Source organism: Poecile atricapillus, chromosome 7, assembly GCF_030490865.1.
Source record: "Poecile atricapillus isolate bPoeAtr1 chromosome 7, bPoeAtr1.hap1, whole genome shotgun sequence".
Lineage (NCBI taxonomy): Eukaryota > Metazoa > Chordata > Aves > Passeriformes > Paridae > Poecile > Poecile atricapillus.
In genome coordinates, this window is record NC_081255.1 from 27647571 (window position 1) to 27661853 (window position 14283).

At 40.6% G+C, this 14283-nt stretch overlaps 1 protein-coding gene across 1 annotated transcript in view; it reads left to right on the top strand.

Moving 5' to 3' along the window:
* The first annotated feature begins 568 nt into the window (after nt 1-568).
* Nucleotides 569-14283, top strand: part of ELAVL4 (ELAV like RNA binding protein 4) — a 60800-nt gene continuing 47085 nt past the window's right edge. The window contains exon 1 of the mRNA XM_058842653.1: nt 569-685. Within this exon, the coding sequence (XP_058698636.1) occupies nt 662-685 (24 nt within the window). The 5' untranslated portion in view covers nt 569-661. The remainder of the gene's footprint in view (nt 686-14283) is intronic.

The window sequence follows — 14283 nt, forward strand, 5'->3', positions numbered from 1 at the left end:
CTCAGTCTGTGTTTTCCCATTAATTTAGTTTTCTGCTACTGATCTGCTTGTACATGATCTCTCCCTTTCCCCCCCATCCTTTTCTCTTTCCCCTCTCTCTCGCTCTCTCTCTTTCATATTTAATGTCTGCGTATCCTTTAATAAAGGATGTACTTTGTCATTTTAAGGTAATTGCGATTTCTCTCAGAATAAAGAGAAAAGCTCATTTCTAATGCAAAGCTGGTATGTGGCTAACTGAAATGCAAAAGGAAGAAGAGGCTTTTTTTTTTTTAAAGGGTGGGGGAGAGTTAATTTCCACATTGACATTTTGGAGATACAAATGCAGAGCAAAATCCTTGGGGGGGGGGGAATGTTTAAAAAAAAAAAAAGCCTCGAGATTGGTAATTTTCTTTTTGGTGGACTGCGCAATAGGTATGGTAATTTTAAAAGAGGGTGATTTATATGAGCTTCAGTAAATGCTGCATATTGTATTTCAAAGAGTTTCCTGTCGTGACCTCATAAAAAGAGGAGGAGGCTTGTATGTGTTGCAGTGCCTAGTATATGTCGATTTTGTTGCATCGTTGGGCAGCAGCGCTGTAAGAAGGAATGTCAGCTTTTACATAACGCTCTTTTTGCTTTTGACTCTGTGAGGGGCTGTAAGGGTCCATCTTTGTGATCACAGATGGAGTGGAATGGCTTGAAAATGGTAAGTGAACGGGGAGAGCCTGCTCGTGGGGTTTTGTCTCGTTTCTCGTGTGCCTCGCGAATTTCTTTTGTTCAGGGCGGCGGATCGTGAGTCATAAAATAAAATTAGAGAGCCTTGTTTATTTTTTTTTTTTCGGTGGGATATGTCTGCCTGTGTGTGTGCATATGTATCTGTACATCCATTTACCGTCTCTAGCTGCGATGGCACTCCACAGCGTTTCCATTGAACGTTGCGTTTCAGTTGAGCGCGGATGGTCTCTGCTGACAGTCACGGTGTCATGGTACCGCGTGTGCCTGGCGGAGCGGGCGGCCGATGATGCCTTTTAATCTCCGTTCCTATTACACCAGCCTTAAATGCAAACCTAATAATCGCCTCTAAAAATCCAGGTATCGCGTTTCCCATGGAGCCGGTGCTGTCGAGGATGGATGGGTGGATGGATGGGTGGATGGATGGATGGAAGCAAGGGTGTGTTTTTTTTGTGTCGGGGTGGGGGCTGGGGTTTGGGGGGGTGGGGAGGGAGCCGTGTTGTTTTGTGCTTTTTTAAATGCCGGGAGAAGTCAAAGCCATTTATGTGAAAAATAGTATTTCTATTTTTAGCCCGTATTCTCCTGGCGGAGGAGCCCGGACGTGCTCATCTCGTCCCCTCTTTTGTGCTTTTCCTTACAGATTGTGCAAAATGGCATGATCAGACACTCAACTGCGGGCACCGGGGCTGCGCCGAGCGGGGCGACCCGGGTGGGGGCTGGGGCCGCCCGCACAATACCCGGCCCTCCTGCCAGCCCCGGGATGGGGGGGCGCCGGGGACCCCCCTTCCCCCTAATTTAACGTTTTGCAGACTTTTGCCGCGGATATTTATTATAACCGGGGAAACAAAGCGACGGTCTTTTCCCATTCTTACAGGATTGTCTTTGTCTAGCTGCTTGTTTTGATGGGTGTAAAACAAATAAGATTAGACTGAGCAGCCGAACTGAAAGCGATAGCTGGGAGGAAAAGCCAATGAAAGGTTGCCGGGGAAACGAGCATAGGGGAAGCTGAGTGGGGGAGCAGGTGGCAATCATGTGGGAATACTGCAAACAGTGTAAAAAAAAAATCTAAAAAAAAAAAAAAAAAAAAGCAGGGGCTACCTCGATTATCTCTGCTGTTCTTTGTGGCAGTCACAACTTTAATTATTCTTTATAAATAGGTGTTAATTACATTTCTGGCTCAGGCTTACAGTGATTTCTAGAAATCTGGTTTTAAGCATCTGTTCTTTCTCCTTTGCAAAAGAGGGTTATCTTTTTTCTTTTTTTTTTTCTTCCCCCTCCCTGCTGTGAAATTGTACGTGCAAAAAATTGCAAGGAATCCTGTGAGGCAGTAAAAAAAAAAATGTAAATTATATTGAATGAAGTTGACAGAGGTATAATAGTGAACTCCCACAGCTGATAGCTTCTGCAAATCATTTCTTAGAATTTTCCAGCAAATGTCCCTATGAGAACAGTAGGTAGAATGAATTTACCCTAAGCAGTGATTTTGTGTTAAGTGATATTGGTATTTTTACTAAATCAGATGGTTATATGGCAGAATAATCAGTTCAGGGGAGTTCACCATATTTTAGGGTTTAGGGACCGAGTGGAATTTACAAAAATACTGAAATTATTCTTCTCTTCGTCTCCGGCCCCACCTTTAGCCACAGTCTATTCTATATCTGCCGGAGCAATGTTCACTTCCAGTGTCGGGCTCCTTGTGGCAACTCTACTTTTTAAACCACGGCTGAATATTTTGTTAATTGTGATGGTCTCTTAATTGTAGTGGCAAACAATATTGGGAAATAGCTGGTGGTGCTAGAAGTGTTAAAAAAGCGTAGTAGACTGGTAAGTGATAGACAGTAGCGTAGAAGATATAAAGATGTGGTTGCCCAGAAAATGCTCATTTATCACACATCAGGAGGCATAAGAAGCAAAGCAAGACTATAGAACACGCCTTTCTTTCTGTCTTTGGATTTGCAGATATTTTTACTTTATTCCTTTCTCTGGTGCAGGGTTACTTTGAATGCAAATTCAAGCAGGAATGGTAGTGCTTAGTTGAATAAGCAAGGAATAAAAAAAAATTAAATACCCTTTTAATTTGCTTTGTTTTAAGTATTGCTTCTACTGCAGTCCTTTCTGTGAAAAAGTGATTGAATGACCCTCTGGAAACTGCACTGCTTTACAATGTAGAGGGGGAGAAAAAAAATCTTGAGGGGGTGTGTGCATGTGTAAAATTCCGTATTTTACAGTCTGTGCATGTGCAGAGATGCATTCTGACATGCATTGTAGTTTGTACGTGAGAGTAAAATAATTTTTCTTCTGTCCAAAACAGAGATACTGTGTTCTAAATCTGTTAACTTAGTCATGACAATAAATAAGGGTGCCTTTTATTATACACAGCTGCATTGTTTGTTTTAAGAGTCATCAGCTAGGAGTTACATTTTCATTTTCTGTTCAGTTTCGTGTTTCTACAAAGATTTAAAAATAATGTAATCCTTGTTTTATGGTGCACGTGTTCCTGCCCTGATCTTCCTCTTCCCTTTGTTTTAAGATTATATTAATGAATACAGCCTGCATGTACATAGTGACATTTTCTTTCTGCATGTAAAAGATTGCATTGTAAATCTTCCTATAGAAAAATAGCTATTAAGTTTGTGAAATAGAATTAAGATTGCTAGTAATACTAAAAGAAGAAAACGTATAACCTCTTTCTGTTGAGACAAAAAAAAATACAGAAAATGTAGTTGTCCTTAGACATGACACTTTTATTTTTTAAAAAAACTGTTGTCATGGTGTACTAGTGAGAAAGGAGGAAATGTTACAATTGGATATTGATGCAATGTGAATACCAGCCATCAGTTTAAAATCCTGTCCCCGTGTACTCCGCTAATCAAGTCCCCATGTTAGATACAGGGATGCCTTTCCACTGGTGACTGGCTTGGTTGCCGCCTTTGCTTTCGTCCTCTTTATTAATTTTACCTTTTTGAGCTCTCTCAAAGTGAGCCCGAGCTGTTGTGACAAAGGATGGTTACAATGAGCTGGAAGGGGTATACTTAAAAATCCCATTTGAATGGGTTTGAAATAGTCTTCATCATCTTTATTTGGTCCTGTTAAATATTGTGACTCTATTGAAAGAAAATCTAGTTGCATTATTCTTACATATATTTAATGGATTAATTTTTTTTAATAATGTCTTCTAAGTTATAGGAATTTTTTTTTTTCTTCAGCCTTCCTACTTGGTATGCTGGGAGTGTACTAAATAAATGCAGGTTATTTTCTGTGAGTAATTGTCATACTGTTGGTACATAACCTAGAGCCACTCTACACCCTGAGGTTTTTCAAAAGAAATAAGATATGATTGTGTCCCATATTCTGGCAGGGGAATTTGGTGTCTTCTTTGGGAACTTGGACTTTGAAAATAATTTCAGCAAACAGCCCAGGCAAGAAATGGACAGTGGCAGAGAATATTATGGTGAGAGGGAGAGAGATGCAGATAACTTGACAAATCCACTTGTCTGTTTTGGCAATCTGTGTCCTCTGGACACCTCATTTACATGCCTGGACACATTAAAATGTACATTTGTTTGTCTGTGGGACAGCTAACTGGATACACTCCGATGCACTGGCAAATACTGCAATGCAGTATTTTTTCAATGTCATTGAGGTTTTGGGGGAGAAGTGGGCACAAACCGTTTTCTTGCAAGTGAGGTGATGTTAAAAAGCATGGTATGTCTGTAAGGGATAGGCCAGATTTTTCAAAATTTGCTAATCTGTGATGGAAAGTCACCCCTCCCCCTTGCACTCCTCTCCTTCTCTTGCTCTTTTCCTTTCCGTGTAGGGTGGAGGAAGAGATGGGTACGTGTGTATTTTGGTGCGTGTGTTTGTGCATGTGTATCTTCCCATTTGAATGGATGTTAAGGAAAACGCTGGGATTTGGGTGAGGAGGGGAATGGAACATTTCCCAATCATTTCTGTAAATGTCCAGTTACCAGCAGTGTAGGACTTGGACTAACTTTAAAAGAAGGCACATTTTTAATTTTCTAAGGAACTTTGTGACGAGGAGGGCAGTGTTGCAATTCAACAAGTACGATAGTTTTAGTCCTAATAAAACATGTTTAAAGGGTACCTGTACCTCGCCTCAGCCTTTGGGTACATTTAACCATTTGAGATAATGTAAAGGGAACGTACTGGAGAAACAGATACTTAGAGACTGATTGCTTTTTCCCTCAAATGATCAGTCTTTACTTTTTTAAATACTAGAATATTTTAGGTGCAGGGGGCTTTTGTAGGTCACTGGCTTTACAGCAAGAAGAAGGAATGGGGGGAGAAAAGGTCCCAATGTGTCAGAGGCAGTAATTGTATAAAATTAGCCATCTAGAAAAGGCAGGAAAGGCTTGGAGGAAAGGAGGAGGCACTAATATGTGAAACAGCACTGTGCTAGTCGGGGAGATAATGAGTGATAAATTTGAACTGGTGCAGTGGTGTGATGCCCATTAATTTCTCAGAACCTTGACTTTGCAGGTTTGTTACTCTGTTGTTCACACCTTTAATTATAACTAGTTTTGGATGATAGCTTGGGGCACTGAAGATGAGACCTTTTGTTTGTTGTTTACTCATTTAAATATTTAGAGTTTGCGATAACATTGGAACATCAGTGTTAGAAATTAAATACTCTCAGATGAAATTATAATAAGAATGCAGTTAATTCTTGGAACTGCCTAACATTGTCTTACTTATAGCATTTGCATTGCTTGAATGAATTCATTAAGAATTAGCTCAGCAATGCTGAGTTGAGCTTTATTTTCTGTAGTGAAGATCTGTGTTCCCTAATGGAGCTCCTGATGCATTATTGCTTCTTTAGAGCCCCAAAAAGTAGGGAGGAAGTGGAGAGCCTGTCTTACCTATTATTCTACCCTTGACAGTGTCTTACATGAGGACTTCCACCTCAATGGCTAAGAAAATCTGTACAAGTCAGGAAATGCTGACAACCAGTTAGGAGTCATTAATTAAATGGGGAGAAAAGACAGAATATTAAGAAAAAAACAATTAAAGCAAAGGATAGCTAAACCTTTGTGTGTCCTCTCTGGAAATGAGATGTAGTTGCACAGTAAGATGCAAGCCTGGCTTTGACAATATTTAGAGGCATGATGTATATAAAATGCTGTAGTATGCCTTCGTTGCTAAGGCACGCGCAATTGCGTCAGCAGTGCTGTTGTGATGGGAAATTATTTGTCCTTGAATTCTGGGGGGAAAATAAGCTTTCATTTATTTTATTCTTTTAAAATTAAACTTCGCTAATTGCTTTAAAACTCTATATACGTTGCTGCTGGTAGCTTTCCCAGTCTGGAGAAGTGCGCCAGCGTTTTTCTGAGTCAGGGCGGTGGCATTTGGTGGCTTCGGAGCATTCGGAACCCTTGGAGGTGAAGGCGGCGTGATAATGTGTTTGTTTCAAAGCAGACACCAGTGACTATGGGAGGTGGCTCTCGCTTGCAGTGCTTCGAGAAGGTTCCATACGTAACGCGTCTGTGCCCACGTAAGTGATGTTGGCGTTGGCAGAGGGCAGCAATGCCACTGGAGCCTTTCCAGTCGCGCGAGTCCTTCGGATCCAGCCGCTCCGCCACGCGCCCGGCGGCGCTCACCGAGCCGTGGAAGGAAACCCAAACCGCTTCCCTGGGTTTTTGCTTCCTGAGGGGCAGTTGGTGAGAAGGTCCCACCTGATCTCCATGTAGGGGCCCCAAAAGGTTGCTGCTGGAGCAGGTAACTGTGCCCCAGTCCTACCTGTTGGCCTGGAATTGCATGCACTCCCCTTTGGAGAGGCTGAGTGGTTGCCTGAGCACTTCCAAGTATTTTCTCCTAGGCTAAGTGCTGTTGAAAAGCTTTTGTAGGGACATGAGGGATGAAGGACACGTGTCCTTGCTTTTCTTTCCTTCTAAGAGTCTCTCATGGTTGCCTTCTGGAAAACTAGCAAAGACAGCAATTTACTCACAATTTATAATTGAAGGTAAAACTGCCTCCTCTTGTAATGTTATGTCTAATTTCCTAGCAAGGACATAGAATTTCAGATCCTGACTCTGCTCCTGCTGGTCAGGACAGTTGCCAGAAGTCCATGTTTCCCTACTGCTCTTAACAGCCAAACTGGTATTTGTGAGTTTGAGAATTATTATTGCTAGACAGAACTTCATTGGAAGATTTGACATCGGGGTTTTTTTTCTTTTGGATTAATTAAGATTCTTGATGTCTATGAAATGCTTGGTGTGTGTGGAAGTCAACATGGTTCTAGTAGTTCGGGTTAAAGACAGTCATAAAAATCTACTTGGGCAAAATACTAACAAACCCTTTTAATGGGTTGAATGCTAATTTGGAAGGGAGGCCAGGCCTTTTTTCAGTCCCCTTCAGCTGATATGTAGACACCCATAGTCAGCAGCAGTTTAATGTTAGATAATGTGAAATTCATGACTCAACGGCATGAAATAACCTATATTTAAGTCACTACACTGTGGTGGATGTTAACGCACTCTGCTTTGGGGATCAGAGGTATTTGGGGGGTATTTGGCTTTTCTGCCTGTTTAAAGGGTTTATAAAGGTGACTGTTAATTGCAGTACTTGTATTAATCTTCTGTTGGTCCTTCTTGATCTTTGAATGGTGGTCAGTGACTTTTTGCTTTACTATGTGCAGAAGATATTGTGGGCAGAGATGTTATTTCTGTAAAGCAGAAGGCACAGTCACGACTCCGTAGAAGTAATAATGTATGTAAATAAATGCTTCTTAAATAAAAATAGTTCTAATATATCTTTGTTCCAAATGAAGTTACTGGCAGTAGATGAGTAGGGGGAAGTTGATTTTTAGCAGAAAGCATGAATGCTGGAAATTCTTCCTAATATGCCTGTGCCAGCTATACTGTGACAATGTTGCTGTCGATTCCCTTCCTGTGAGAGCAGCTGTTCAGGGAATTAAACTCTTTGCTCGATGCAGAGGGTCCTGAAAAATTCAGTGTGCAGCTACGGTGGTGGCTGTGGCCATTTTTAGTGTGGCCGTTGATAGGAACTAACTCCGTGATCCAGCACAGTAGCATATTGTTCTTTAGACTAACTGGGCCAGGACAAAATTATCATTCTGTATTTCGTGTGTTCTGTGAGAGATTCCGGAGAGCACTTCAGAATTTGACATTGTGTTTGATAATTTATAGAGCACAGTTTATATTTAACTGTAGACACACTAATCCAGGGAAAAAGAGTAGTGTATTTTTAGAATCCTTTTTTTATTGTCTGTGCTTGTCATCACCCAACTACTGAAAGAAGTGCTCACAAATGTAAATCCTCGGATAGAAAATGAGTTTAATTTCCATCGTTAATCTTTGCTAAGTGCAAAAGTGAATATTATTTGTGTGATGTTTTGTGGTGATCAAGGAGCTTTGCAGCTGTGCGTAGCCGATGCGGCTGCTGGAGGAGCCACGTTCTCCCCCAGCATTTCAGCACCAGGCTGGACCAGGACACTTGGGCTGAGTATCTCCATGGCCAGAGTGCTTAGGTGATGTAGTGGTTTTTATGATGACAGTGTCACTTTGGTCACCAGCTTGTTTGAGGTGAAATGGATGGAAGTGGATCCAGCTCCAGGCTTAAAGTACCTGCCTGTGGCTGCTGCATGTTGTAAGGAAAGCACAGCCAATAGAGGACAGTAATTTGGTTGATTTGACCACTTTAATACTCAAGCATTAGTTCATATGTGTTTAGGCTCTTAGGACGTTTCTCCCTGCTGATCTCTAATAGTGGCTGTTGTATTTCCAGTTGCTTTTTGACATCTAAGTGAAGTGTCATTTATGGGGCTTGGGAGTCAGGACAGCTGGGGTGGTCTGGGCTCCCCCCTGTCCCCAGGCACCTGAACTGGGACTGAGCTTGGCGGGGCTCCTATTGGGTGCTTGAGCAGAATTGTGTTACAACCCTGGGATTATTATCCATAAGGTCTGCTCACCTTTTTAAGAGGAATTTTGGTACATTTTTAATTCCTTGCTGTTCAGGCTATGTTTGTTAATTTACATTTATTAAGGAAGGTGTTTGGGTTGGCCCTGTGACATGCTTCTCTTCTGTAGTACAGAGATTAATAGTTTATCTAGGATGAAATACAAGGGTCTGTTAGCCTGCCCTGTGGCAGATATGTAGTTGATATTTTGTCCTTTATTGATAAATAATATATTCCTAATCTATAATAATGTGTCTTTGTGCTTAGCATAGATGCTGTCATGCATAAGATTTTTTGAATTTAAGCATTACTGAGATATTTATCCCATGCAGTACTTTAAAACTTACTTATTTAAGCTATTCTGTAGGTAGTTTTGTGAGGCCATCAGAGTAAACAGCTGCCACTGCTTACTCAAAGGTGATTTCTGATTATTTTCCTCCCAGGAGCTTCTCTAGTATACAGTTTCTATTATCAGCTCACCATCTTTATGATGGTGATGGCATGTTATTTTCAGTAATTCATTGTAACTTTTTCTACCATAGGTATGTTACAGAAGTAAGAATGCTTCTGTTTTATGAGAAGGTTATTTCCATAAGCAATGTCAATGTGGTACAGAGCTGTAGACTAACAGATGAATTGTGGAAAAAATATAAACTTCTTTTTTTATTACTAGTCCAGTTAAGTTTTAAGAGAAATACTGATAGCTTGCAGCAGGCAAACATTTCTAATGGTGGAGATAGGAGTTAGCTGAACATCATAGTTTCTATTTTGGGGTCTGTCTCGCTTAGACCTGCAAGCTGCAGTATCCATAGAGATGCTGTTGCCAGCAGTTGAGATGTACACATGTTGATTAGTGTTTCCTAATTGCATTTAGCAGTGTGTCTTCATTAAGGTCCTGTTGAGGACAGAGCCTTAAAACATCCTGGTTGGGGCGTGTGTTTTGCTAAGCCATCCATTCCTGCCTAATATAAACCCGTCTTTGCATGAAAAATATATGGGCAACATTTTCAGAAGAGCTTATGGCTTAGGAGCTGAAATCCTATTGCAGTGAACTTTAATGAATATTGAATCGCTGAAGGGCTTCTAAAAATTGTAGCTTTTTGTTTCTAGAACTTCAGTAGAAATAACAGCAGTGGGGGGTTGGATGTTCCTAGGCTTCACGGAGAGCCCGCGCTGTCCTTGCTTTGCTTTGCCTTCTGGTAAGTAGATGTTTTTAGGTTTCTGTATGGCTCATAACACAGGTTTCATTGTCTAAACTCCAGGGTTGCAAATTATTCTAGATTATTTTCTTAAAGAGTAAAAAAACCATAAAGTGGAATTGTGACAGGTCTGCAGCAGCTGAAGACTTGCAGCTGTCTGCTTCTTACATGAACATGTACGTCCCCGTGGGAATCTATGCGTCAGTACACAGTGCTACATACATATTCTCAAGGCAGTAATAGAATTCAGTTACAGATTAGCAATATATAACTCAGTAATAGAGTCAGTAAACCAAACAAGTGAGTAGTGATTAGGAAACAAAATTGAGCTAAAAATAAAATCCAGAAAGTAACCAGAAATATAAAAATACTCTCTCAATTTCCTTTGCTTTCATTTCAGTGTATTTTTAGGCTGCATGTCCTTTAGACTGAGAATCTGTCTTAAATGTAGATCTTTACCATGCTCTTATTGTCTAACATGTAGGCTTTTGAGACCCTTTTCAGTCTTTTAGAGTTTTCCTCATGTACTTAATGTTTTTGATGGTCTATCTGGTTTTCTATCACCCTGTTAACAGATTTCAACTATGATTTCTGTTCTCTTTTTTTCAAGAGGGACAGTGCAGTCATTGGGAGACCTCTTGCCTTTGTGGTATCTAATAAATTGCGTCCCATGGAGAAAGAGGATGGTTAATCAAGTTTTGGCCTGGAGTGTCAATCAGAGAAAGACTTCTTTTTACTGAGATTTTTTTTTTTGGACCCCTTTAGCCTTCATATGCATCTTGAGAGAGTAAGTAGTAGCCTTAGTGAAAAGATAGGAGGGAATAAGAAGCAATCTGGAATGATGAAATTACTGAAATGAGGCCCTTGTAAAATTTTAGGCACAGGGTTGCCTGGTATGAATTTGGCAGAAGTAGAAGTGTGACTGAAGAAGAAATAGATGTTCCTTCAGAACTGAAAGCCTGACCGTGTTGTCTTTATTTCAGTTCAAAAATAGTGCAGACCTTTGAGCAGAGGCGGCGGGTGACCCCCAGAGATGTGGGTGGGCAGGAGCCACTGATGGCCGTGTCCCAGGACCGAAGTAGGACACCTTCCTGCCACCAGCCTCTGCTGCAGGCTGTGGTCTGTGGGATAGAAGTGGTTGTAAGGGTTTTTAAGCTGAGCTGGTTGGATAACCCACCTAAATAGACAGGATACATCTGTTTTTCTCTCTCGGTGTTTCTGGTGATGGCTTTCTCCAAAGCTGTGTTCCAGAGTGGTGTTTAAATGCTGTGAAATCAAGGCTGTGTTTTCCCATCTCTTCATGTATGAATTGCGTTTAATGGTAGGAGTTATCACAAATTTTGGTGAAACCATTCTTAATGAAGTAGGGTATAACTGGCCAGCATTCCAGAAGTCAGTTGGCCTTAATAAAAAGGACAACCCTCATCCAGGGACAGAAGGAAATCTCTGTGCCCATCACCTATTACACCACTTTCTTCCTCACCATTTCCAAGTGTGGTTGCTGTGGATAAGATACTGGAATATAGAAGAAGAATAGAGCCAAACACCTCTGAGGTTTCCGATAGGCATAGTTTATTGATAATCTTTGCAAGAGAAAAGAAAAAGCTGGAAATAGTTGAAAGTAAAGCTCAGTAGAAGTTCATAAAGAATATCCCATTTTGTGAGTTAAGGTAATATACAACACAGAACTATAACTATATTCTGCTTCCGGGCAAATATTGTTGTCCTTACAAAATGTGCCACACTTCCCAGAAACTGCTGTGCATGGAGTGCTTGTCTGTGCACCTGCTCCCCAGTCCTGCGTGTTTCCTCTGAGCTTTGCAGAGTGCTGAGCTGTATGAATGATAATTGTAGTTCTCCTCCTCCAATTTCTTACCCCCAGAGTACTTGCAGGAAGAGTAAGAGATTATGCAAAGTGTGCGATATGGTGCCTTTGTTCCTATCTTTAGTGTAGTTATTGGATGTGAGGTTCCTAGAGTGTTTTCCCCTACTGCTCAACTAGTAGCTACTGATGTTGAAATAGTTGTGACTTATTTTGGTGTCTACTTTTTCCCCCCCACTCATTCTCTTTTGAAAAAAACTGTAGAGTCCATGCTTTGTGGGAACAGAACACATTTATCTGAAACTCAAAAAAACCTGCAGTTTGGTGCATCATTATTACACTGGTTTTCTTTTTCATAAGGTTGTTAGGAGTTGTACTTTAGCAGTGGGCCAGGTTTGAGGGTAGGGTGGTGCATTATGGGGTTGCCACAGCTTTCTGTGTAACTTCAGCAGTTTGCCTAGATACTTTCATCTGATCTTTTTTTATTTAATTTCTGTGAAATCTGGAATAAAAAAATAACAGGTTTTGCCTTTCTGCTTTTTGTCACTGTGTTGGTAGAGCAGCAAGTCCCTGCCTTACTGCCCATTTGTACAGCACAACTTGGTGCTGCCATGGGTTATGTCCTTCACACACTGCTGTGATAACAAGTAATATTGCCAATAAACTTTGCATTCATTTCACTGCAGAATATTTTGCTTTAGCATATTCATGCAAAAGCGTATAATGGTCTGGTTCAAGATAAATTTAGCTGCTGAAGAAAATATTTTTTTCTCCTTTATTTGAGCTGAGGTTTGCATCTTAAAATGCATGCACTTGTTGTCTTCTCCATTTGGATCATTTGTGAGCTCTGAACAATTATTGTGGCACCCATAAATGTGGATTTGCTGAAAATGTTTGAATGCCATTTCAACCTGAGTGCAGCAACTCTGAAAGCAAGATGGCCATATCTGTGCCATAAGAGCCAGAGATTGCTAGTTTTCTGAGACTTTCAGCTATGTCTGTATTCAAAATATTAAATATGACTTCTACTCCAAGGAGGGTAAAGATGTAGCAGCATGTAGAAGTGCATATGAGTGGGGAACATGTCAAAATATGGAGGGTTAGATAATGATTTGTTTCTGGGGTATTGGATTTGCCTCCAGGCAGATTAGACTAAAAAGCTTCATTTTCCTCCTTTATTTCATGTTCATGATGTATTTATTAGGTAAATAATAGTCAAGTCTAGTGTGCAATATATAAGCTATAATAAAAATGTAATTGACAGTGAAATTTGACAGTTGTTACAGTTAAGAACCTGTACTGGAGCTGCACACAGAGCATCACTTGCCACGCCTGAAGTCACTTTAGACAGAAGCCCACGTGTGGTTCAGGTGCACCCGCTTCTTGCTCTGGCTGCAGTCGTGGTTTTGAACCAAGGAACGCTTAAAATCACTTTGTTCTTTTCCTTTAACGCTCCTGTGGGAAGGTGGCATGATGTATCCTGAACGTTTTGTGATCCAGTGCCTCATTCTGCAAGAATGTGCTAAATGTCGGTGGAGAGAGAAGCAGTGGGTGCATTTTAAACTGGGGTGGGGTTCCTGGGCTGGAGCAGGGCTGAGGGACCTGGATGTGTTTGTGTGTTCTGCTCATGGACCGTGCCCATGGACCAACCTCCTGGCTTTGGCTCTTCATGGCTCAGCAGATGGCAAGGCTGTGGATGGACTGGGCAGGCAGCTCCTGGAAGTGGGGATTTTGTCACCTGCAGAAAAGTTCTAAGGGAACAGATTTGTACTGTGCTGACTTGCATTCAAAAGAGCAGATATGCAGGGAGTTAAAGCCTGTTTCTCATTGTATGAGGGAAACCTTTGTGAGTCTACATTTATTTTCTTAGAGAGGTTTTGTTTGTTTCTTCTTTTGTCATCGTTTTTCACGGGATGGCTGTGGGACCTCTGCCATGGCACCATTTGTTTTCACTTGTAAAAGCAAACAACTTGCAATGCTAATTAAAGAGCTTTTTTTGATAAAGTAAGAGCTTTGCATTATTTATCTAAACTCTTTTTTATGGGAGAATGTTCTGAGTTTGTTCATTAATGAACACTTAGAAATAATATAAAATTAGACCTCATTAATTCTTCATGAGGTGTAATTTGCCATGATCATTTTTCTTGGCATTTAGGTGCTGTGAACAGTTCATTATTCATAGCTAACTTTTTTGACTTCTAAGTCTTCAAAATGGATATGTCTGCATGAATTTTCTGGGGTTTAGAATTTTTTTCAGATTTTGATTTTAGAAAAATATTGTTTGCTGTATGTTTAAAAACACTTCTCTTTAGCGCCTATAAATAACTTATTCTTAATTGTGGCTTTTTTTATACATAGAAAATCAGTTTCTGTTTATTGTGGAACATGGTCAGTGGAGTATACATAATTCAGGTATCAAGAATGGGTGCTGATTATTTGCTGAATGCAAGCTACTTTCAGTGTACATATGTGACAGCCTCAGTTCAACATGCAGACCTTCTTTTAGACTGCTGATAGCAAATTTTGTAATATAAAAAATTTATATTTACATTTATTGAGCCATTGGCTATTGCTTATGCATGCAGTAGGGAGATAAGGCTGTCTTAGTCTGTGGG